General features: G+C 30.3%; 2 protein-coding genes and 1 pseudogene across 2 annotated transcripts; 2 read left to right on the top strand and 1 right to left on the bottom strand.

Moving 5' to 3' along the window:
- Nucleotides 1-12,715: 12,715 nt before the first annotated feature.
- Nucleotides 12,716-13,729, bottom strand: LOC137838258 (uncharacterized). The gene has a single exon (XM_068647509.2). The coding sequence runs from the start codon at nucleotides 13,727-13,729 to the stop codon at nucleotides 12,716-12,718; it is 1,014 nt and encodes a 337-aa protein (XP_068503610.2).
- Nucleotides 13,730-17,006: 3,277 nt separating this feature from the next.
- On the top strand, nucleotides 17,007-18,152 carry LOC137838257 (uncharacterized). Its single transcript, XM_068647508.2, has one exon. It carries the CDS (start codon nucleotides 17,007-17,009, stop codon nucleotides 18,150-18,152), a length of 1,146 nt encoding a protein of 381 aa, XP_068503609.2.
- Nucleotides 18,153-22,340: 4,188 nt separating this feature from the next.
- LOC137838256 (protein PUTATIVE RECOMBINATION INITIATION DEFECT 1-like) lies at nucleotides 22,341-26,597 on the top strand (annotated as a pseudogene).
- Nucleotides 26,598-27,587: the final 990 nt, after the last annotated feature.

The following is a 27,587-nucleotide window of genomic DNA, read 5'->3' as shown; positions in this document are numbered from 1 at the left end:
CGACGCTCAACAACAAATTTCTATATTTTTCTGGGAGAATCATTGATTTCATGGAAAACCAAGAAGCAAAGCACGACTTCTAGATCATCCTCAGAGGCAGAATACCACGCCTTGGCCTCAACCTCATGTGAGTTGCAATGGTTGACCTTTCTTCTAAGAGATCTTCATGTCACCACCTCCAACACTACATGTCTTTATTGCGACTCACAAGCAGTCAGGAATATTGCTCTTAATAATAGCTTTCATGAACGTACAAAAAACATTGACATTGACTGTCATGTTATTCGTGAAAGGTTGTAGCAAAATTTATTCCATCCCCTGTCATTCGATCTATAGAGCAACATGTAGATGTTCTAGAAAAAACCCTCGAGCGAAGCAGTTTTCAGAAACTTATCAGCAAGCTTGGAGGTCTTTGCATACATGCTCCAACTTGAAGGAGAGTTTTAAGTTTTTATGTTATTGCACCTGTATCTTTCTTATGGGCTATGTTCCAAAGCCCAAGTTTTTTTCTTCTTTAGTGTCTATAAAACATTATCTATGTAAGAGTTACGTGTATAAAAAAAAAGTATGAGAATATAGTTTCATTTTTTCCATAATACTCTTTCTTCTTCCTTGCCCATACTATCATGTTCTTTTCTTTCTTCTTGAAATCATGAAATTCAAGATTACAAATGAATCAATTATTAAAAAAAGTTAATTGAATTTTAATGAATTAGTATAATTTGTCATACTCAACATCATCTAGAAGACAAGTATAAAACATGTCCAACCAAAGACTAATAAGTGATCCATTAAAATCGAACAACCCCATAGTTTTGATTAAGTGTTTGTCACAACAAAGTGAGAAACATGAAGAATCTTTGTACAAAAGAAGTTGAATTATTAAAGTGAATCAAAATATGTAAAATGCAAATGTTTCATTTGATAGGCAATATTACACTGCTTGAAGAAGATATGTCTCCTCGTAAACAATTTAATAGCTCGTCGTTTGACCCTAAGGGGCCACATAGGTGTATCCGATACCGAGATCACCTCTAACCTTAAATGATGAAGAAACAATTTTTCTTGCAAAATTCTCAAGCTCTATAACCCTTTTAGCATTCAAGCTTGAGGGACTAGTGTACCATCTGACATCTCGGGTAGTCGGTCGTCTAACTTCTCGAATAGTAGGAATCGATTTCGCTACTGTATCGTCCAACATTGTGGATAGTTAGAACCGGTTCGACTCAATTAAGGAATTGGCCTTTTGGGTTTTTGACCAGATGAATTGGATGAATGTCGTCAAACCCGTCATCTTGACCTCAAACCATATTAATCATCCATGGGAGATATCAACACTAGGTTAATTAGGGATTGGGTCTAAATAAGGTCCCCAATAAAAAGGACCCACCATGAGACAATAAAAATCAGCAACCAAGGGACAGGCTAAGAAAAAGTTCAATAGCATATATAAATCATTAATATCTCTTACTTACTTGGACATCAGAGTGTCTTTGAAGGTGACCTTCACAGGTAACCTCTCTCATCAAATTTGACTGAAATTAGAAGGACAAGAAACTGAAAGACCAAGAAAAATATATGAGAGACAACGAGAAATACACATTGAAGTTAGTGTTGTTAGATCTTATAAGAACATGATGTAAAGTTCATGTATGATTGTATACATGAAGAGTCTCTCATTCAATTAATTGTTGTGATTAGCGTTTGTGAATCCAACAATTTGGCTTAGTCCTTCTTGTTGTTAATAATTGGCTAAAAATTTGAAAATTATTAGTAAGTATCACTATATATTAATGTTGAAATTTTTTATGTAAATTCTCAAAATATAATTAAGGCGAATACGATATACTAAAATACAATTAATTAATTTTAAAAAAAATTATGTAGTCTTTGTATTCAAAATAATTTTATTGTTTTCGTGTAATTTTTATCCTTGAAGTGGATATTTAAATTTATAGAAAAATATATACATGCAAAAAACATATCATGTGTTAATATTTAAAAGATAGAAGCTGATATCAACTGAATATTTTAACAACAAATTCCTTGACTAGTTGATATTGTTGTTTAATAAATATATAATAATCAATATATTTCGAAGTGGACTTTATATTTTGGGTGGTCCGATAGCGGCCCGATAGCGGGTGACATGATAGGCCCAACACAAACACTCGTTAGGATAGACTCGAAATGGCTCTGATACCATATTAAGGAGAAACTTATACAAATATATTTATATTTAATAATATTTATTTAATATAACCTATAATTACAATTATATAACAAAAAAGCATGCATTTATACCATGAACGACTAAAATACCAATTTATTATTAAACCAAATCTTTTAAAGGTTGAAGATTTAGTGAGAATCTAAGTCCAAACTCAAAACATACACTTAAAAGTTTTGCTATGAAAGATTTTGATTACATATTTATTTTAAAATTAAATTTATAAACTAAATATATTTTTTGATAATCACAAATGTACTATCCCCATATATAGTGGCAAAAAGATAACAACAAAACAAAACGTCAGATACATAATAGACCTGATTCTTTTACTTGGGTCCATGTTCCTTTGGTTTGGGTTTATCTGCTTTTGAGTTCAAAACAAATCCAAATGATGGTACGGTTTCTTTCCAAGACAACCAATGCCTCTTTCAAGAAGCTGATAAACATGGCTAAGCTATCTTCTGATTCATCAGATTTTATGGCAATTCAACAATCTATAACTTGTTCCAACACCCTTCATGGAACCTCTGTGTAATAATCCAAACCCCCTTTCTTCAAGTTTTGTTGTTATTATTGCCTTTATGATCACACCTCAATTCAACAAAAAAAAGTAGATTCTGATATATGGGTTCAAGATCGAGGTGGTTATGTGTGGATCACAAACATACAAATTTTCAATTCATTGAATTTGTCTAAATTGTGTAGTTATTAGATTTTATTGGGTATATGATATGCGTATTTAAAGTTTATATTTGTTTAAATATTAAAAAACTTATGCATTTTTAACTTTAGAATTGGACAATCAGCTTAAGAAAATATACATACATGAAAAATTAAATTATATACATAAATTAATTTTCTTAAAAATTAAGTGCTTGTAAAATAGCTTATGAAACAAGCCCCTGATTGGACCTTTTTCCATGAATAGTAACAAATTGAAAAAAAAAATCCTCAAGTACATCACTTACATTTTATTTCTAAAACTAGAATCATTTATTGTTTATATCTGAGAATTTAGTTTTCGAAGAGCTGAGTTTTCATCTATCTTTTTTGGTTTATAATACGAAAATATGTCCTAAATTTAGTTGTTAGCGATCATTTTGAATTCTTATTTTTAATTTCCAGTGACGAAGAAAAGATATGGATTTGTCCGTGCATGATCGAAATTTTGCTTTTAAGAAGTTAAATTATCACTTGTCTTTTGTGTTTCTAAAAAAAAATTCATAACGTAATTGGAGAATAACTTGTAAGAACTTAATTCTTTTTAGAGAAAAGTTTTGTTGACACCATTAATAATAAAAAAATTTTATCTTTGATACTGTTTATAATAATATATTTAAATTCAAAAATAAATAAAATATTAATTTATTAAAATGTGAAGTGTATGAGAGAGAGTTAATATATCATTACTTTTTTTATGTTTGGTGTTCGTATGAGTATGATGCTCATAATTTTTCGTTGTGAACTGATTTTAGGTGGGTGGGGAATTCTGATTTTTTTTTTTTTACTTTTTAGTGGGTGAAAGTGGAACAATATAAAATATTTAAAAAAAATTGTAGGTAAATTATGTTTTCAAAAATTTAATAAAAATAAAGAATAAATTTTAAATGTGATAAAAATAATTATTTAATTATGTAAGGTTGAATATAATTTTTTTGGGTAGAAAAATAAAATATTTTTAAATTTGAAAATAGAAGTAAATATAATCTGAAAGTTAAAAATTAAAAATAATAAAATTTGAAATGATTTTAAAAAATGCAGTCGGAAATATTAAAAAAAAATATAGGTACTGTAATTTGTTGGTAGAAATTGTGATAAAAAAATATAAAATGAATAAACATAAATATAATGTAATTTGTATATATAAAAATGGAAGAAATAAAGGAAAAGAATATTTTGCGGTAAAAAATCTAACTGCAAATTGAATTAAAATTTGGTGGGTGGTGTTGGGTTTAATTTGTATAAGAAAGGAAGAAAAATAAAAAATAATGTAGGTGGAGAATTAATTTATTATATTTTTTTGAAATTAAAGTTGTGATTATTTGGGTTGAAAATGAAAAGAAATTAATAAATTATAACAGATTGATAATTTTAGTTTGATGCATTAAGAATTAAATGTATTCGTTCTAAAAAAAGTTATTTATCATAGTTAAAAAAAAAAATTATTGAAAAAAGAAATGATTTAGTTTAAAATTTAATTAGTTTGACAATGAAGAAAAAATAATTAAAAACTATTAATTTTATTATTGAAATATAAATAATAATAATGTTATTATTATTGTTGACACTAAGTTATCATAGGAATTTTAAAACTTACAATAAGATAAATTTTAATTTATAAACATAAATTAAGGATAAAAAACGGGTGTATATGGAACTGAAATTAAATAAAGAGAGTAAATAATGCTAAAGCTAAATTAAACACACACAAAATTAAATCTTTAAAATCTAAAGTTAATATAAGTAGGTGTGAGTAAATTTATTTTCATTATTATTAATGATCTAATGTTAATTTCATGGAAAAAAATACAGTAATAATTTTTAAAAAGCAAAGCTAATTACTAAAATCATATTAAGCGAAAAATTTATGTCAATGTAATTAGGTGTTATAAAATTAATTTGATTGTTTACTACTTGAAAATTATTTTGAACGAGTATTAGACATATGGATAATATTGGCATGAGACGTTGAATTTTTTATTAATAACTTAAGTTTTTTTTTAAATAACAATTTTAATCACATGAAAATATGTTAGTCTTTATATTTTATTATGGTGATGTTTGTTACGTGGTAGGTTGCATCGCGGTGATTGTGCTTGTTGTAGTTGTGGTTGGTCACTGGATTCAAATTGTGGGGGTGGTGTATTCATTTAAAATGCAGTGGGAGAACTTTCTGCTTCATTGTACAAGTGTGTTGGATGCATATTGAAAGTTGTCGTTTAGTAATTAAATTAAAATTATTTCAACGTATACCATCTAACCAGTGCTAGACTATCTAACACTAGAAAGATGATAGTATAATTGTGTTCAGATGACCCCAAATTGTCTCATAATGAATCCAATAGTTAATTAGTAAATCAATGTTCAACATCTATCTGCAAACAAGAAAAGTTAATAGTAACAATAAAGATAAATGGGGGGTTGAAATGGTTGTGCAGAAAAATAAAAGATATTATAAAATAGTAAAAAATGCAGGTTGACTCTCAAGTTCCTCTACCAATAACTTGTTCATAAGTTATCTAAAGATTAACACCCTTCAATTCTCACAGGGTGAAACTAAATCAAACATGTGTTAACCCAATTCAACTGAATTATTAGCAAAACATGTGTCTAATGTATTTAATACCCACTTGTATTCATGTGTGTACTCATGTGATGTTTCTCTCCTTTCTCTTAGATCATGCACACAAGAAATCAATCCGAACAACGCAAACTAACTAAGAACCCAAAGTTTAAGACAAGGAAGACTCAATCATGTGTTCATGTACAATCTCTTACAAAAACTAGTTTTCAAGGAGATTAGAGGATTTATACAACTGTTACAGAAAATTGAAAAACATAATTTTTATTGCTCAAAATCTCAGAACTCAATGGGGAATTACAAGAGAATCAGTCCCAAAAAAAGTTTTAGCCTTCCATGCATATGCAAAAAAAAATAATTACAAAGAAGAAAAGAAACCAAGAAAATCCAGTGAAATCTCATTCTTTCTCTTTGAGGCTTGAGTCTTTTAATAGGTTTTTCTACTTTAAGGATCTCGGGAAAATATTTTGGTTTACATTTTGTTAACATTTTCTCAGTTTCCAACCTTCCAAAATTCTTGGATTCTGTTTCCTTTTATTTTGATAAGAATTGTTTCCAGTTCAGTTTCTGAGATATTTCATAGAAGATTTGCTTCCAATTCTATTTTTGAGATGTTGTAGATTTTATTCTCTTATTCTTCTCCTTAGATTTTGTTTTCTGTTTTAATTCAAAGAAGCAACTTGAACTTTTGCATATTTGGCCCATTCGCAAAGGTAGACACTTCCTCCGGACCGTTTACTCTAAATCAAGTCAAATGTTGCAAGGATTTGTGAGAAAGTTTGAGATGGACCAGTGCAAGGCAATCAGCACACCAATTTCAACAAGTTGTCACCTTGATCAAAACCCTATTGGAAAACCTGTTGATCAAACCAAATATAGAGGTTCAATAGGTTCTTTGCTATATTTAACAGCTAGTAGACCTGATATCATGTTTTTGTATGTATGTGTGCCAGGTTCCAATCTGCTCTAAAGGAATCACACTTCAATGTTGCTAAAAGGATTCTGAAATACTTACAAGAACCAAAGAAGTTGACCTATGGTATCCATGTAATGTATCTCTAAACTTAACTGGTTTTTTCTGATTCAGACTTTGCAGTTGCAAAATTGATAGGAAAAGCGCAAGTGGAACTTGCCATATGTTTGGATCAAGCTTAATCTCTTGGCACTGCAAAAAAATAAGCATGTGTTGCTCTTTCTATAGCTGAGGCAGAGTATATTGTTGTTGGAAGTTGTTGTGCTTAAACCTTATGGTTAAAACAAAAACTAAGTGATTTTGGTATCATGCTAAGTAGAATACCTATCCTATGTGACAACACCAGTGCCATTAATTTGACAAAAATCCTATTATGCATTCTAGAACTAAGCATATTGAGATAAAGCATCATTTTCTATGTGAACATATTGCTAATGGGAATTGTGAAATAAAATTCATTGGAACTGAACCACAATCAGCTAATCTTTTGACAAAACCTATTGTTAAAGATAGGTTCAACTTTTTGCTAAATGAATTAGGTATAATAAGAATAAGTTGCTCTTAGCAGTAAAATTTTAACATGTTTTTTTTTGGCTTAGGATCACATGCATAACTAGGAAAGAGAAATAAATTATTTTTCCTTTGACCATTGACTGCTCTTTATGGTGGTTATTGACCAACAATTTTCTGACTACTTTAAAATGTCTATCCAGATCTAGTAAAAGTGTTTTATACTAATCTCACTCAAGATGGCAGGAAACTTGTCTCTTATGTGATGGGAGTAAAGATAACAATCACAATTGAATTTTGGAAAAATATTACTGGGATCAAATACTCAGGACTGAAAGTGAGCAAAGGACACACGGTTGGAATCCATGAATTCAACAAGATTCAGTTTTACCAAAGTTGTGTAAGGAATCCAGCTGAACCTGTGAATAGATTTCATGCAGGTTAACACTACAAATGAGAGGAATGAAACTATCAAGGCAGCAAGTGAAATAGATAACTCAACTCTCATCAAGATGGGCTTTCACAAGGTGGACAACACATGGGTATCAGGAGAAATCCTGCTCCCAGAATGGAATATGGTGCATCTAACTGTGATCATGCAGATGAGGATGAGGTTGCTCATCACATGGAGGATGAAACTATAGAAGCTGTTGAGGCATCATGCTATGAGATGCATAATTCACCTTCTCACAGGGAGAATTCTCCAGCCCCATCAATGCATGAGGATGTTGCTGCCAACAATTTTAATGCACTTGTTGCATATCAAGCACCAGAGTACCGTGGTGAACCACTCTCTAGCTTTGAAAGAGAAGTTCTTCATCGCATGGAAACTCTCTCCACTAACCAGAGGACTTACTTTGACATGACTCGGGCTAGGTTTCAACACCTAGAATATCAAATTGAAGGTGTTCAATATCAGCTTTCAGAGTTGTACTACAAGCACATGTGATCTCTTTTCTTATGCTTCATATCTTTTGTCCTATTGAACAATTTATTTTTATTTCCTACGTTGTTTGGGTTTTATTTCTGGCTTGTAATGTGCTCTAACACTCTAAGCACTTTATTTTGAACTATTATGCATGGCTACTACTTGTTTCTCTCTATTATGTGCTCCAATTCTGTTTGATGAATACAAAGGGGGAGAAGAAAAGCTCACACAAGTATATAGGTACTAGTTGCAGTGTTGCAGGAATGTCTATTCTGTTTTTCAAAAAAAAAAAATTAACATCAAAGTGCAAATGTTATTACATTGATCATGAGTCTTCCTTCAAAGCACTGGAGCAATGGGGATTTGTCTCCATCAAACAGGGGGAGATTGTTGAAGATAGATGAAGATTCTTCACAAGATGTCAAAGAGTGTGTTTGATGTAGAAAATCGCTTTGAAGTTTGTTGTTATGTAATTCATGGTCTATATTAAGTTAGAGGTTGTTTAAATATGCCTTTTGCATTGTGATCTATCTTATAACTCATAATCAAGATGATGAGCTCAGGCACAAGGATTACTTACAAAGTTTTTTTTAACAAAAGTTGTTTTAAGTTTTCCAAAAAACTAACTTACTGCGCAAAAAATAAATCTTATTTCATAAAACAATAGATTCTTTTGTACTAGTACAAATCTGATAAGCCTTTTCAAAATTCTGTTTTGGGACCAAAATCCGTTGAGCTCTTTGTTACCGTTATAAACTGATATGAAAGTGGTTATGTAACCACCAACTATTTTTGTTGAACCAAGTATGTTCAAGCTTTGAAGAATCCAAACCCTTTGAAGGATGATGAAAGGCTAGTTATGCTTGTTGTTGTTGAGTTGTCTTTTAGTTAGGATCTGGGGTAGATTTTATGTATAATCCACTCTTGATTGAATCCAAAGCATAAGCATTCTCAATCCTTTTAAAAGAAAAGTGTTTTTCAAACTAAGTGAAAAACAACCTGTTGTTTTGTCGAAGCAACCGATTGTTTTATACTTAGGAGTTTTTAGAAATGTTGAAAACTGTTTTCAATGGTTGACTTGTTGTCAAAACCAAAACAACTGATTGATTCGTGGAAACAACCGATTGTTTGTTTTGGTACCATAACAGAAAACTGTTTTGTGCTTTGACTGAGCATTAAATGATTTTCTAACTGTTTACGCTCCAGTTTTTAATGTTTTGACTAATCTTTAAATGCAATGAATAGTTTGTTAAGATTTGATAACAAACAACATCTTTGAATATATACTGAAAAACATATTTGTGGTTTTCAAGAGATTGAGATTTTGAAAATTTGAGAATTGCTTAGAGATTGAGTTTGATTAAAGAGTGTGAGATAGGATTTTTCATCTTGTATTGATTTCAGATTTGTTCTGTAACAAGTGTAATCCTTTGTACTGTTGAAAGAAACTTTCTGTGTTTGCTGAGAAGTGTTGTGTGTTCTTGAAGGGATCAAGATCAGCATTCTTAGTGTGGTTGTGTTGGACCAAGGGAAGTGTGTGTCTTGAGGGGATCAAGGTCACTTCTTTGGTTGTGTTGTAAGTGATTTAGGGTTGATTGCTTAGTGGATTCCTCAGTGGTTTCTGGGAAGACTGGATGTAGCTCTGAGTTTAGAGTGAACCAGTATAAACCTCTGTGTACTTTTTTCTCTATCCTTAACTCTTTAATTTCAGTTTTGATATTTGTGAACTGGTATAAAATACCGATTGTTTTTGCAAAACAACTGATTGTTTTTCTAGTGCTGTGTTTTTTGCTTTGTGTTTTGGCAAAACTGATTTCTAAATCAAGTGATTCTCGAAGTAAATTCATTCTTGGTTTAAAAGTTTTTGAAAACCCTATTTAAACCATTCCCCCCCCCCCCCCCCCCCCCCCCCCTCTAGTTTAAAGCCATACTTTCTAACAATTTCTTCAAAAAACAATCTGTTTATTGAGACTTCAATTCGTTATTTTATAACAACTTTTAACTGTTTTTCAAAAAAATTGTTTTAATATAAAAGTTATAAAAGGAGAAGTGTATTTCATACCAGATAACACTTAGAAAATTACATTTTTTTAGTACAGTTTTAAAAGCTTTCAGTGTTGGTTTGAAATTCTTTCTTGTTTTTTGAAAGTTTCTCTCAAAATCTTCAAGTGTTCTTGTGCTAAGTGACTCTTGGTGAAAGATATTAGATTTTGTCACAATGTACTGCAGAAAGGGAGATCTGTTTTTTGTGTTCTTGCATCTGTAATTTAGGTGTTTTCATTCCTATTATTTTCTTGTGTAAGGGTGTTTGTATTGCACTTCTTGATAGGGTTTCTTGGAGTGGGATTGTTTCTAAAATAGAGTTTTTCAGCATTGTTTTTCTCTTTGTTCTTGGAGGGTTCAAGAATCTAGAGGTTTTGTAAAAGATTGGATTGTTTTAGTGGAATTCAGCTTGGGATAAGGTGAAACTGGATGTAGCTCTTATTGAGTGAACCAATATAAAACCTGTGTATGCTTCTCTCTCATTGATCTCTGCAAACAATTCTGGAAAATCTGATATGTTGTGATAAAATCAATATGTTGATTTTAAATTGAATCTGTTATTTTTCATAACTGGGCTGATTTGAATATTGTTCTTTAAGATTCTGGAAAGAATTCTTGTTTGCTTAAAGAATATTGGATATGTGAATACTAGCTGGATAAATCAAGTGATAAGATCTTTTAAAATTGGTTTTGGGATTTAGTTTCTTTTAAACACTAATGTCAAAGATTTGAAATTGTATTTTTTTATTTAAGATCTTTTTCAACCATTCCTATTGTTGTGTTTAATTGAACTGTTGGTGCTCAAATTTGTAAAGTTAGAAATTAAACACATTTCTAAGAATAATTTGTTTAATTTCTGGAAGTGCTTGTGTAATCAGAAAAATATATTTGTTTGACTCTGAATCAATCTGTTCTTTTTGTCAGTTTTCGCTGAAAACTGTATTATTTGCGAAAATCTTATAAGCTCAATTTACCCCTTCCCCCCTCTTAAACTTATACACTAATAAACCCAACATGTTCATTGTGAACCATTGATCTGGAAAGATTCAATTTGAGATGTTGCTTTTGGCTTGACACTTTGCTCAAGAATTTGTGGCTTGTTCAAAAAATAATGTGGGTGAAAAGTGTTTTGTACTTTTTTTGTGGTTCACTTTAGAACATTTATGGGTCATATTCAATTAGTAATGTTAATTTAGGATTGACACTTTACTCAATGTGCCTTGTTTAGAAAATAATATGGCAGTCAGGGCTCATGCTTTGTGTAGGTTCATTTTGGATCATTGATGGGGAGAATTCAATGTGGGACGTTGCTTTTGACTTGACACTCTGCTTAAGAATTTCCAGAAACTGTCATTTTTAATAGGAGCGTGGCGGACGAGTTGGAAGTGTTTACTTTTGATGCAAATAAAGATTTGGTCTTGGATTTCGACAAAAACTCGTCTCGTTGGACTTTCCTATTCTAATTGGTGTTTGGAACCTCTGGTGTGTAAGAGGTTATTTTATGGATAGGATGTTTGTTTGATAGCTTTGTGGTGTTTGTCAGAAGTTGATTTTGGTGTTTTTTACATAAAGATTGAACCACTCCTAAAATAATTTCTATTTATTCATTTTTTATTACTGATAAAAAACAAAGAATTGATGACATGAGAATAAGAAACTAAAAATCCCTCCTCGTCGGCGACAACAACGTCCACATCGCGTGAATCGCTGCACCAGTACATTCTCTTCTCTCTACTCACCAATCACCGCAACGCTTCTGCTACTGCTTTCGTTTTTTTTGGCGCCAAGCTTATCTTTAAATTGAAAGGTAGTTAGTTAGTAAACTCTTTCTGTTGAAAGCTTTTTTTTTTACTTGAATAGAAAGTAGGAGTTCCTAAAAAAGATTATTTTATAATTTTTTTTTTAACATGAGTGATTTGTAGGGAAGCTCATAACTGCATAGTAAATCTGGCCAAAATTGAAATTAATTAAGTCGAAGGCTAAAATATTTTAACTTTTTTTTATTGCGGTTTTGTATAGATGATTTTTTTCACGTGGCATTTACTATTTTGAAAAATAAATTTGAAATATTTTTTAATAGTAAATAATTTTAAATGTTTTATAATTTTGTGTTGTTTGGATAATAAAGTGCAAAATAAATTGAAGTTATAAAAAGTTATTATAGTAAATTATTGAATTCCAAATTTTATGTAAGGATTTGGAATTTTTTATTGATTTTTTTTTACTGATATGTTTATTTTATTCTTATTTTTTTATGGGTGTCATTTTGACTGGAACATTTATTACCTTGATTTTGATTAAGAATTATTAACTATTTTGTATGATAACTTTGGTTATTGGTAACTTTCTTTTTTCAGTGTAATTGGTAGTTAAATTTTCTTCAACACTATGTTTTCTCAATACTTTAAATTGAATACTCACACCACAAACAAGATATTCTCATTTTAATAATAAAAATAAACAAAAATATGAATATAGTAAAATATTCAATAGATTTTAAAAAAATTAAGATCCTAATAAAATATTTTATAGATTTTATTTAAATTTAAAATATCAATTAAATGGAAAGAAGCAAACAAATAAGCACTATTTTGTAGAAACAATTATTACGAAATTTATCATAACAATATTACTATTAGTAAAAAGAAATTATAATAACAAAGTATGATAAAAACACATAAAAGAGTTACATTTATTTCTTCTACAAATCAAACATCTATAAGAATCTTAACATGGCAAAGGTGTAGCTCCAGGTCCACATGGACGAAGAGTATCCATGTATGAAGTAAGAGAAACATAGTATTTACATTTGTTTTCACATATTTCCTCAATCTTCATGTAGTTTTCTCCGGTCAAGCCACAACTGTAGATATATTTTTCAGTAGCAAAAATGAGAAGTTCACCATTCATAATCGTGAACCCTGTGATTGTAGGATGTTCATCCTTCAAACACTTTTCTTTTATTTTTATCTTCATAATTCTCTTCCACCTACTTGTTTTATAATCTTTCATAATCCAAACTTTGAAAGTAGATCTTTTAAGTCTTACCAAGCAAATGGAGGAACTTGCCATTGACACCTTACCCCAGTTGAAAATGCTCAAGTCACACTTCTTATTAGTTGAGCTCTTTCTAGCGGTTTTGGACAACTTGAGCATTGTGGAGATGCCATTCTTGAGATTGTAGGACATTATATAGGGTTCAAAATAAGGGCTCCCTTTAGTGATGTAAGAGCCACAATCTGAAATGAAGTGGATAACTCCATTATCATGCACAGGCATGTTAAACTTCATGTTTCTACCACCTGCACAAAAACCTTTTTCCATTGTTTTCCACAATCCTTCCCGATGCTTCAAAATTTTGCATGCATAATCTGAAGACCAATCAGTTGGGGTTTCAAAATGAACCACCATGTAATCATCAAACTCATCATAACACTCCAACAACATGATCATAACATGTGTACGTGCATTCAGGTTTTCATCATGGGTGGGTAAAGAAATTGGTAACCGAGACTTTGTAGCTGGGTTGCAAATGTAAAACTCAGAAGGTGTCTTATCTGTTGCACGACAAAGTATCAATCCCTTGATTGAAGCTAAGATTTGACTGGATTTTGACAAAAACTCGAGAACCTCGCCAAACACACCTGATCCTTGTTGCGAAGGTAATGGGTGCAACCTAACTTCTTCGTTACACGGCCTCTCTAGTTGTAAGAAGAAAGATGTATCATCTCTTTTGAACATGATTCACTAAGAAAAAGCCTTCTTCTTGAAGATTGCAGAACCCCTTGTTCACAGCTTTAAATCTATAAAGAGATTTTGCTGGCAAATAAGTACAAATAGGAAATATCTCGCTTGAAATCATAGCCATGATTGAGTGAAGTTAGTGTGAGAAGCAAAGAAAAAAAGTGAGAAATAGAGGAAAGTGTGTAGGCAAATTCAAAAAAAGATGATATAATGTCTGTAAAACTCAGCTTTATAGTTTGATGAATTTATAGAAATAGATAAAAAAAAAAAAAAAACCTTGTTAACCAAGATAAGATAAGAAAATTTTATCTATATACATACAATTAAAAAAATATTAACAGAAAATCTTGATTTTTTTTTAATTAAAAGCGACAATATCAAAATTTCATCATTAATAAAATCTCTTCAAATTTTGATTCCAAAAAAAATATTATATAATACATCCTAAAAAGATTTCAAATTTTAGTCAAATAAAGTTATTTTATATTCTAGTTTTGATATCAATGATAATCAACTTTTTATTCTTAACTAATATTTTGTATATTTTAAGATTATTTTATATTTATTGAAGATATTTTAAGGAATTAACACTAAAAAAAACTTATTAAATAAAAACTAACTTTAAAGATTAAAATAATTTGTTACTTGATTAAATTAGATACTATTTTATAAATTAGTTTTTATTATTATTAAAAAATTATAAAATAATTTTTAAATTGATATCTAACTAACTATTTTATATTTTAAATTAGTCAATATTACTTTCTTAGTATAAAATATGAGTAGCTAAATCCTTAATAACTAATTTAAATATCAATTTAGAAATTATTTTATAAATTTTTATTAATAATAGAAATATTTTATATACCAATAATTTTTAAATTTCTAAAATAATATATAATTTAATCATGACTAATTATTTTTTCTCTTTATATTTAATGATTTTATTGGAGTGTAAAGTGTAAACAACCTATTAATTTAAAAACAGTAAATATATACAAAGTATTTAGTTATTAATAATTTGTTATTTATTCATAACTTTTTATTCTATGAATATTATCAATAAATTTAATATCCATTACAATATATATAGACAGAGATATAGATAAATTCATCCATTATGAAAATCGTGCAAATTTAGTAACTAAATATTTTAATTAAAATATGTAGTTGATTACAATCTCATAATTATTTTAGATTCAACTTTTTATTCTTAAGTAATATATTGTATATTTTAAGATTATTTTATATTTAATTTGAAATATTTTAAAGAACTAATATCTAGCGCAAGCAATTATCTATCAATTTAAAAATAATAAATATACCAAAAGTATTTAGTTAGTATTTTACAATATAATAATTTTTTAGCAAATTATTTCTTCATAATTTTTTAATAGAATTCATAGCCATAATAAAATATATATATATATATATTTTTTTTTTATTAGTTTCGGTCCTTCAAATATATTCCAACCTCTCTCTAAAACTGTTTTTATTAATTGGCAAAATGAAAAAATCTCAATGAAATATAAAAATTAATTATTTGAAATTTAGTCAAATTAACAATAATCATATAATTATATCAAGGATTAAAATAAAAAAAATTATTGGACATTAAAAAGATTATAATTTTATTTTATTTTTAAAACTATATATATTTTCACTTGTTTTACGTAACTAAGTTTTATTTACAAATTCACACATACTTTTCAGCATATAGCATATGATTGATAAATTAATAATTTATTCAACTTATGTAAAATGAATTATTTTATACATAATAGATATACTAAAATATTTAACGCAGCTGTCTGATTTGAAGTTAAATTTGAATTTTCTAATTAATTTAAAACAATTTATATATAATAATATTTATTTGTACTAATTTTTTAGTAACCTTATTTTCAAAGATTAAATGTTTTTTTTTATCATTGTAATGTAATTATAACTGAATTTGGTTTTTATTTTTAATTCAAAACTTTATACCTCCTCTTTAGTTGTGATAAAAAAATTATAAAACTGAATCTTTACAAGTAATTTTTTATACAATCAATAAATTTTTAGTGTTGAGTGTTATAATAATATAACATTTATATCAATAATTCTTTATTACAAATATTTTAAAAGGTAAAAATATATTTAATTTTATCTTTAAATTTTCAATCAAGTTTATTAATAACTATTTTTTTTTTAAAACTAATTACTAGTTTTAATAGAATTTTCTTTTTTAAGTACTTATTTTTCTATCCAATAATTTTGAACCAATCAAAAGTTGAAAACTCATTGCTAAATATTTAAAAGATAATTATTATCGCAAATATTAACAAACATCCCTAGTATATGGTGATAATAATAAATATTAACAAACGTGATCAATAATTAACACTGTTGGTTGGTGAAAACTTAATCCAAGGACCAATTTGAATACTTTTTAAAAAAACATAGGATCAAATTATTTTTTTAAAAACCATGGTACTAAATTGAATATTGACTATAAATGTAGGGACGAATGAGGTAATTAAATCTTTTTATAAATATAAATATTATTGGAGTTCAGAGTTAATTTTAAAATTGATTAATTTAGTAACTTTTAAAAAAAAATTATTGGAACACAAATCACTACAAGAAAATCACGAAATAAAAACTAATTTTTAAAGACAAAATATAATTAATTGTTATAGTGACTAAATTAGAGATATTTTAAAAACTAAAAAATATTTTGGTTACTAAATTAGTTTCTATTTGTTAAATAGTTTCTAAATTAGTATTTAGCTACCAATGTTTTTATTCTAGTCAATAGAAAAATATTTTTTTGTAAATATAATCTTAAAATATACAAAATATTAGTTAAGAATAAAAAGTTGATTATCATTGATATCAAAACTAGAATATAAAAATAACTTTATTTGACCAAAATTTGAAATCTTTTAGGATGTATTATATAATATTTTCTTGGAAGAGATTTTGTTAATGATGAAATTTTGATATTGTCGTTTTATTTTCTGTTTTAAAATGTGCAAATAAAAGAACATATTAATTAAAAAAAATCAAGATTCTCTGTTAATATTTTTTTAATTGTGTGCATATAGATAAAAAAATTTATCTTATCTTATCTTATCTTGTTAACAAGTTTTTTTTATCTATTTCTATATATTCATCCAACTATAAAATTGAGTTTTACATACATCCTATCATCTCTTTTTTTCATTTGCCTACACACTTTTCTCTACTTCTCACTTTTTTTCTTTGCTTCTCACACTAATCTCACACTGCCATGGCTATGATTTCAAGCGAGATATTTCCTATTTGTACTTATTTGCCAGCAAAGTCTCTTTACAGATTTAAAGTTGTGAATAAGGGGTTTTGCAATCTTCTAGAAGAAGGTTTTTTCCTAGTGAATCATGTTCATAACTCGTTCAAAAAAGATGATACATGTTTCTTCTTACAACTAGAGAGGTCGTTCAACGAAGAAGTTAGGTTGCACCCATTACCTTCGCAACAAGGATCAGGTGTGTCTAGCGAGGTTCTCGAGTTCTTGTCAAAATCCAGTCAGATCTTAGCTTCAATCAAGGGATTGATACTTTGCCGTGCAACAGATAAGACACCTTCTGAGTTTTACATTTGCAACCCGGCTACAAAGTCTCGATTACCAATTTCTTTACCCACCCATGATGAAAATTTGAATGCACATGTGATGATCATGTTGTTGGAGTGTTATGATGAGTTTGATGATTACATGGTGGTTCATTTTGAAACCCCAACTGATTGGTCTTCAGATTATGCATGCAAAGTTTTGAAGCCTCGGGAAGGATTGTGGAAAACAATGAAAAAATGTTTTTGTGCAGGTGGTAGAAACATGAAGTTTAACATGCCTGTGTATGACAATGGAGTCATCCACTTCATTTCAGATTGTGGCTCTTACATCACTAAAGGGAGCCCTTATTTTGAACCCTATATAATGTCCTACAATCTCAAGAATGGCACATCCACAATGCTCAAGTTGTCCAAAACTGCTAGAAAGAGCTCAACTGATCAGAAGTGTGACATGAGCATTTTCAACTGGGGCAAGGTGTCAATGCCAAGTTCATCCATTTGCTTGGTAAGACTTAAAAGATCTACTTTCAAAGTTTGGATTCTGAAAGATTATAAAACAAGTAGGTGGAGGAGAATTATGAAGATAAAAACAAAAGAAATGGGTTTGAAGGAAAAATACCCTACAATCACAGGATTTATGGTTATGAATGGTGAACTTCTCATTTTTGCTACTGAAAAATATATCTACAGTTTTGGTTTGACGGGTGAAAACTACATGAAGATTGAGGAATTATGTGAAAACAAATGTAAATACTATGTTTCTCTTACTTCATACATGGATACTCTTCGTCCATGTGGACCTGGAGCTACATCTTTGTCATGTTAGGATTCTTATAAATGTTTGATTTGTAGAAGAAATAAATATAACTCTTTTATGTTTTTTTTTATCATACTTTGTTATATTGTTATGATAAATTTCATACTAATTGTTTCTACAAAACAGTGTTAATTTTTTTTCTTCTTTCCATTTAATTGATATTTTAAATTTAAGTAAAATTTACAAAATATTTTATAAGGATCTTAATTTTTTTAAATCTATTGAATATTTACTAGATTCATATTTTTGTTTATTTTTATTATTAAAATGAGAATATCTTGTATGTGACGTAAGTATTCAATTTAAGGTACTGAGAAAACATAGTGTTGAAGAAAATTTAACTACCGATTACAGTGAAAAAAGAAAGTTACCAATAACCAAATTTATCACAAAAAAAGTTAGTAATTCTTAACAATATCAAAGTAATAAATATTCTAGTCAAAATGACGTCCATAAAAAAATAAGAATAAAATAGACAGAAACAGTAAAAAGAAAAATCAATAAAAAAAAATATAAATCCGTACATAAAATTTGGAATTCATTAATTTACTTTGATAATTTTTTATAATTTCAATTTATTTTACACTTTCTTATCCAAATAACACAGTATTATAAAACATTTAAAATTCTTTACTATTATAAAATATTTCAAATTTATTTTTCAAAATAGTAACCACGTGAACAAAATCATCTATACAAAACCACAATAAAAAAAAGTTAAAATATTTTAGCTTTCAACTTAATTAATTTTCAATTTTGGCCAGATTTTCTATTCAGTTATGAATTTCCCTACAAATCACTAATGTTAAAAAAAAAATATAAAATAATCGTTTTTAGGAACTCCTACTTTCTATTCAAGTGAAAAAAAAAAAGGCTTTTAACAGAAAGAGCTTACTAACCATGAAGGTAATATGGTCATTTCACCCAACTTAGGGGAGTGCAGGTCGAAATTGGGGAGGCGCAGGAAACAAATACTACTAATTTTTCAGAAGTTCTGCCTTCAATAGGCCCAATTTTGCCGAATCACACACGTACAACGCAGCTCAACAGAGACTGTTTCTTCCTTCTTCCTGTACCTCCATACCTTCTTCTTTCACCTCCACAAATTTTTGAATTTCCAAAAATGCTCCTCTATAATATTTCGGATTATAGAGGTTGGTCTTCCCTCACCTGCACATGGTGATTTCAATTTACTTTCACCTCGTCGCTATGTTTATACACTAGCACCATCATAATGAAGATTTTTTTAACTTGTCAATTAACTGTTTGAATAAATTTTGTAGTAACCTTTTATAAGTAGGAAGTAAGATAAATTTAGCTTTCTTCGATAGCTAAAATCAATTTATATAATTAACTATTTCATGAACTGAAGTGTTTGAGTTTATTTTAATTTTATTAAAACATTCAATTCATTTTTTAGAAGTGTTTATACTTATGGAATAGACTAGTTTATCTAAACATAACTTAAGATTCACCCTAATATGATTGTCTTTAGGTTTTGTTTGGATTAGAGGTTGTGGGTGAGTAGAAAGTTGAGGGTGTGGGTGAGTGAAAGTGTGAAGAAAATGTGGAGAAAGTTGAGGGTGTTTGGATTGAGAGATGTTAGAATTGATATATGAAGAAAGTTTATTAAAAAGTGTGAATGATGTGATAGTTGTGAAAGTATTTTAATATATTTTGAATAGTGTAAATTGTAAGATTACAAATTTATCAAATAGGAAAATAAAATATTAATGTTAAATTTTTGTTAGTAGATAATTTTAATATTATTAATGATTATTTAATAAATTTTATGTTATATAAATATATAATTTTTATTAATTATGATTTTGATTACTATTAATAATAACATTAATATAATTTAAGAAAATATGTCATGAACATTAATTAGTTGCAAAAATATATAAAGTTATTACATTTGATGTAGAGAGAGATAAATTTGATGTAGAGAGAGATAAATGCATGTCAATTTGAAATTATGCAAATTATTACAATATTTTTTTATAATTTTTTAATTTTAACATTAATAAATTATGTTAAATCTACAAAAATAAAAATCCTAAACATTATAAATTTTGAATTCCATTCTGTAAAAATATTATTTAGAAATAAAAAGTTATTTTTATAAAACAATTTAATTTTTAAAAACTAATAACTATCTACATTTATTATTAGAAATTCAAATTTTTTTCTCTAAACTTTTTTGCCTTTTTAAATTACTATAACATTAAAATAAATAAATAAATAATTAAAAAACCTGAAGAGAATGGAGGTCCTGTGATTTATGGTGGCATGTAGGAGAAAAGTGAAAAGAAGGGTAGAAAAGTAATATTTTACATCTGATGTGGCACTCTTTCCTTTCTCTTCATTTTGGAAAAGATGCAATATGCCCTCCACTTTACCTGCAGTCTCTCCCTCACCCACATACATAACTGGAAGCAAACGGGATGGTACTGTGACTTTCGTCGTCAGTTCGGATTGTAGGTTGCAACTCGCCTACATGAAGCCGAAATCGCTAGTAATCGTCGGACAGCCATACGGCGGTGAATTCGTTCTCGGGCCTTGTACACACCGCCCGTCACACTAGAAGGTGCGGCTGGATCACCTCCTTTTCAGGGAGAGCTAATGCTTGTTGGGTAGTTTGACACTGCTTCTCACCCAAAAAGAAGCGAGTTATGTCTGAATCAAATTTGGAGATGGAAGTCTTCTTTCGTTTCTCGCTGGTGAAAGTAAAACTAAACTCATGAGCTTATTATCCTAGGTCGGAACAAGTTGATAGGAGCTCCTTTTTTCGGTTTTTTGACCATGATGAGGTTTTTTTTTTGTTTTTACCAAAATGGGATCCGTTTTTAAAAAATTATAAATTTAGGCAAGTCGTGCCAATTCGGCACGACTTCATATGCAGAAATCGTTTCAATTAGGCATAATTTCTGCCATGTCATACAGAAGTCGTGTCAACTTGGCACGACTTCTGCCCTGTCATACTGAAGTCGTGCCAACTTGGCACGACTTCTGCCCCGTCATATTGAAGTCGTGCCAACTTGGCACGACTTCTGCCACGTCATATATATATATATATATATATATATATATATATATTATTTCTTTAATTTTATTGTTTATATATTGGATAGTAAGTTATGTAATGTTAAAAATTAATTTGATACATAACTTTGTAAGAGTGTTAGTTTTAAGGAACAAAAAATTGGATAATCGTGTATGAATCATGTTTGACGGTAATGTAATACAATAACTTGATTAATTAAAAAATGAAGAAAATTGTTATTGAATTTGGAAATAAATAGATAAATGAAAAATTATTATATTTAGAAAATAAATAGAGAATTATTGTTGTGAATTTGCAAAATAAATAGCTTGAGAAGTAATGATTTTACAGAACACGTAATGATGAGAAGAAATTAATTTTTAACATTACATAACTTACTACCCAATATATAAACAATAAAATTAAAAATAAAACAAAAAAATTATGACGTGTCGTGCTAAGTTGGCACGACTTCAGTATGACAGGACAGAAGTCGTACCAAGTTGGCACGACTTTAGTATGACATGACAGAAGTCGTGCCTAAGTGCCTAATTGGGACGACTTATGCATATGAAGTCGTCCCAATTAGGCACAACTTGCCTAAATTTGTAATTTTTTTTAAACAGACCCCAATTTGGTAAAAAAAAAAAAATAACTCCATCATAATAAAAAAAACCCCTTTTTTTCACCCATCCATGTCGCCACACGGGGCGACGCAAATAGTACCATCCTAGAAGCAAACCGTACCTTAAGGTTATTATTAGAGAAGTTAATAATCTTATTATACGTAATTTTGTAGTCTTTAAATTCTAAAATAAATGGAATTTTTTTATGGATTGTTTCTATTTCTGAATGGACAGGTTCACTGCCTTGGGGCTCTTCTGAATTGTGAGAAGGATGATGATCTCCATAAACACATAAAAGACATTTGTAGCCTCATTTCTGTTCTTGTTACGAGCCTTCAACTCCAAACTTCTTTTTGGTTGTCTTGTTTGTTTTAACTTTTGTCTTTTTCGTGAAGCCTATTTTGGATGGGTAGACTAGAGATTGACATTAGGACGTTGTCTCAAACGGATTTTGTTATTTTGTCTCTTGTATACTCAACTACATAACTACTCATAGTAATAGATATAAAGGTGGTATAGAACAATATGAAGACAAAAAACACTGGCATGCCATGCATTACATCTGATATCATGAATCTCAATGGAAAGGTTGATTACCTGTTTGTATCTTTCTCTCCAAGAGTTTGCATCCATATCCTACATCATCCGAATTACCAAAGTTGCTGGCTTAATGAACGAGTGGTTAACGTTAAAATTCCAGGGATGGTTAAAAGTCAGTAGTATGTATGGCCATAGTTCACAGAATAGATACCAGCAACTGTAAGATGCTATAGTTTACAACATAATTGTCATTTTTGTTTCTTTTTTGAATGACAGTTTACATTTTTGTTAATTAACACTTTTGACCATTCTGGCTCGAAGACGTTTGCTCAGGGAAGAATGTGCATATGATGCTTGTAACATCTCTTCCAATGTAGGAGTTAACTCTAAAGAAACTGAAGATGGAACCAAGGGCACATCTCTGGTAAATCTGTTTGCTGAAGCCATCAAAGGCCCATTACTTTCGTCGGACATTCCTTTTCACCCTGTCCAGTGTGCGACATTGAAGCTCATTTATGAATGCATTTCTGAGTGCCCTGGATCTGTATCAATTTCTCAACTAGAGGAACTGATTCTTGTTTTGATAAGTATCCTCAGAAAGTATTCTGATGGAGAAATGGGTATGATTCCCGAGACCTTTATAATGGTCTGCTCCGTCTTTGTGGCTCTTATAAGATATCCATTATCCATCTTGTAATGGAGCTCTGGATCTGTCAAAATCAATCGCGGAAGCAACAAGACATGCCATTTTAGCTTGTCTCTCTGTTTCTGAAAGGAATATCAACCAAATTTTGCAATGCTTGTACCTACTTAAAGAGGCATATGCATACAGTCATGATGGAAACTCCAGTAACTCTAGTAAGCTGGAACTTAAAAGCAGTATTCTAGATACATGCAGAGCCCATTTACTGCCTTGGCTTGTAATGGGCATCAATGAAATGGAAGAGGACATTGCCCTGGGATTGCTGGAAACTTTTCATTCGATACTGCTTCTGCAGTCTAGTATTAATGCCACGGAATATGCGGAGACTTTGATTTCAGTCGGTTGGTTCAGTTTTTCATATGAATGCCTGGGTTTGTTTACAGGAGATAGGATGAAAAATAGAATATATTTGTTGCTAAGTTCACTCACGGATTCTCTACTAGGAAATTATTCTGGACAACCAATTAGAGAGGCCGTTTTACACCTGTCTCACGATCCTATCGATTTACTCTTTTTGCTTGGTCAAAGGAGTACTAACAGTTTGGATTTGCCTTCTTGTCAATCTGCAGTTTTGCTGATTTTGTACACCAGTTCGCTATATGATGAAAGGTACTTACGTTGCCAAAATTCGTACTCCTGTTGCCCTGATTAGCAATTCATCGCAACTGTTTTCCCTGACAGTTTTCTGACTTTAATTACCAGACTTGCAGATGAGAAGTTGATTTTAGCTTCTCTTGAACAATATATTCTTCTCAATAGGAGCGATTTTCATTGTCGGACCTCCGATAGTATGAACGTGACACGACTGGTGAATCTTTACAGTTTATTAAGGGGTCTTGACAATACGAACTACCAAATTCACTACAGTGGAGAAGCGGAGGAGATAATATTCCAGCTCATAAACAATGATGAACGGGACTTACTTTCAGCAAGAATTCACACAGTATCATTGAAGTGGTTGTTTCAACAAGATAACATAATCAACTCATTATGCCATCAGATTTTGAAATTTTGCAGAAGCTATAACTTCGAAGAGACTGACATAATTCTCGGAAACAATAATCAAACGGTTAACGTCCAGACACTATCAGAGTTAGTATCAACAGAGGATAACAACGGAGCTAGAGTTTTCGTGTGCCTATTAGCACAGCTCTTGGAGGAAGAAAGGCGTGAATGTGACGTAGTATGTGTTCTCAATGTCATGGCAACTATGGTCCATGTCTGCCCAACTGCTTGTGAGCAATTATCTCTGCATGGAATGGCGACAACAATCAGGAGTTGGTTTTATTTGAGTAATTCCTTGTTGACAGCAACTTACATGTCCATCTTGATTTTGGTTTTTAACACTTTGAGTTCAGTGAATCCTGAAACACTGTCTGCTGATCAAAATTGGGTTGCGGTAACTATGAAGGTTTGAGTAGCTGAACTTATATTTATTCATATTGCTCCCGTAATATCAAATTCGAACCCATTCATGCATAATCTTTATCCGTAATGATGACATGACACATTATTGAGTTTTGTTAATACGTTGTCATTTAGCCCGATTTTCAAATTTGAATATGCCAGAGGACGTTAGTTACAAGCATTTTAGGCAGAGCAGAGTTGTACTCTGTATGGCTAAAAATAACTGATGTGAGGATTGAGTAATACAATGCCCATGCATGCAAAAACATCTGTAGTACATTATAATGCATAACAGGCCACCAACAACTATTTGGAGATGTGTTACAATAATTATTACGAAATATTAGAAATAAATAGATACAAGTATAAGCACCAAACGGAAGTAGAGCAAAACCACCATTGTTACAGATGAGGTGGAAAAATATAGCATTACAAAAATTCTATAACCGACAAACTATCCCTAAACATACTAGAAAACACAATGACTCAGTTAATGATTGTTCTCACACCACGTCCACTACTGCAGATAATGGAGTATTCAATTCCATCCGAAAAGGTTGTTATCTTAAGTGACCAAAGTCTCTTCGTTATTGACATTCTTTCCTTAATTTTGCATCTTTCCACCAAGAAAACACTTGAAGAGACTTCAAAGGCCGTTCTTTTTAATACTTCTATAATCTCAATGGTCAACACCGTAGTCTCTGCTGCTTCTTTGAAGGGACCTGCTTTGGTAGAACACGACGAGGGAACAAGCACTGGAGAAACTTTAATATTTGTGCTTCTGCTTCATTACTTCGCGGTTAAAAGGTAAGCTGTTCACATCAGTAACAAAAAGAAAAAAAAAAGTATATTTTATCTTCTCCACTTCTGGCAAATAAATTGTAGCATATTAAAGTAAGAAAATTATATTTTGTACCCCTTAATGGTCTTTTCTAAATATTTAAAACAATGAGTTTTAAATCCTAAATCTTCTATTCTAGCTTGCATGCTATCCTACCAGGGTTTGTGGATTGGCAAAGCTTCCTTGTTTCATCGAAACCATTGGAGCCACTAGCCTTCATTGGCATCTGTTGCAATGACTTGTGCAGACTTCTGCATTTTGGTTCTCCTGTAATCAAGATTGCTGTTTTTTATAGTCTGTTGGAGTTATTTAACAGAATATCAGATCAAATAAACAGTAATCATGAAGAGTTGAGATGTACTGTTGGGTACTTAATGTCCATAAGAAGCATATTGGAAGGGCTGGTTTTCTATAATGATCTGAGAGTGGCTACAAATTGTTGCTTCTGCCTGTCAATGATTCTGGGATGGGAAAATCTGACAAAAGAAACAAAACTCTTGGAAGGGAGTAGCTGGTGTAGATTGATTATTGAGGAGATGACAATATCTTTTGCAGCTCCTGCTTTAGCATCACAATCATTCATGAACAAACAAAGCCCTCAAGTACTCATAGCTATAGCTGTGCTAAAACTGCGTAAAATCCCTCAGTGGATGAGATCTGTGTTTGATAGTTCAAGTATATCTGGCATACTGGATAACCTTACTGCAAGTAACTTGAGTTCGGAGATTTTGGTTTTATTTCGAGAACTACTGAAATGTAACTTCTTAACTACAGAGCAAATTGCAACTATAAATAAAATTCTCCAGGTAACTCCTTCCTTGTCTTCTATTAGGTTTCCACGGTTACTTTATGCTTTATCCGTGTTTGCACCATACATACCATTATTTCCTTGTATTTGTAAAGCTCATACAATACAATTCTTTCATGCGTAGCGTATCCATTTTATAAGGTTATTCAGCAAAAGAATAATGTGAAAAGGTTCTTTTTACACTCATTGGAATGTGTATACTTCCGTAGGGAGGAGAAGAGAGATAGGAAGGATACAGAGAAAGAAATAAAGTTTAAAATGGGTATAGAAGTTAGAATGTGAAAAACTTAAGGTTATTTAAATTGTATATACCCCGTAGTTATGCCATTCTGATATTTACAGGAATGCAGAAAGTGCATTTACACTAACAATGCTCAAGAGGGTCTCCCAAATGAGGAGATAAAGAAGGTCCTCACGGCATCGTATGATATGGGAGACATTTGTGAGTTTCTTGTTGGAAATCCCACATCGACTAGAGATTAGAGCTTTTTATTGTATATAAGTGGGTGGAAACCTCAATCCTATGAGTCGGTTTTATGGGGTTGAGTTAGGCTTAAAGTCCACTATGTAATATGGTATCAGAGCCATTTTGAGTAAGGGGAGTGTATATAAGTGGGTGCATTCCTTGTCTGTAGAATGATGGTGGTTGTAGGTAGCTTCAGTTTTTCATCTCATCCATGGTACATTTGAATTTGGCAAAGATGGTATAACTACCTATCTTGGTTTCATACAGTCATGCTACCAGTATGTTTTATGTCAATAAAGCAATGAGATCATTGTAAGTCCATTTTTCCTTTCTCTGTCCTCAGGGTGAAGGGAAGAGTACACTTCTTCACAGGTTTTAAGACCAGTTTGAGTGTTATTTGTCTTCATTAACTGTTACAGTTACTTTTCCTCCCCTTCCATTAATATGCTGATATCTATTCAAATCTATTTTCATTTATGGGTGTTCATTGTGTATATCTATGTAATAAACTGAATTGAATTAGTTTAGTTCCTAATATGCATTATTTTTCGTGTAGGATAATTATTTATTGACAACTAAATTGATAAATACAAGGTTTTTAATTACTTATATCATTTTTCTCTTCAGGAATTGGTTCAAGGATTTGACCAAGAAACCGCAGCAGTTGTAATGGCTAGGGTAGCTTCTCTAAAAAGAGTGAGGTATGTCACAAGTTGTGTACGTGTATAAATGTTTGGTTCACAACTAGCTGTAAGAATAGACTTTAAGTTTAACTTAACCTCGTAAAATTGATTTATAAGGTGAGATTAGTATTCATTTATAAATAATAAAATGTCATAATCTGTAGTCGACATGAGATATCTAATATATCCCCCGCACATACAAGTTGGTAGCCTTAGCATGAGGGAGTGTATGGTACTGATTTTGAATCGATGTGGGATCTCCAACAAAATCGTTAGTTATTGGACATGTTCTGTGATGGAACAAGAAACAAGTGGATTTGTTAA

Source organism: Phaseolus vulgaris, chromosome 4 (genome assembly GCF_051622355.1).
Source record: "Phaseolus vulgaris cultivar YP4 chromosome 4, ASM5162235v1, whole genome shotgun sequence".
Classification (NCBI taxonomy): domain Eukaryota; kingdom Viridiplantae; phylum Streptophyta; class Magnoliopsida; order Fabales; family Fabaceae; genus Phaseolus; species Phaseolus vulgaris.
Note: the sequence above shows the minus strand (reverse complement) of the source record. Positions and strands in the feature narration are given on the sequence as shown.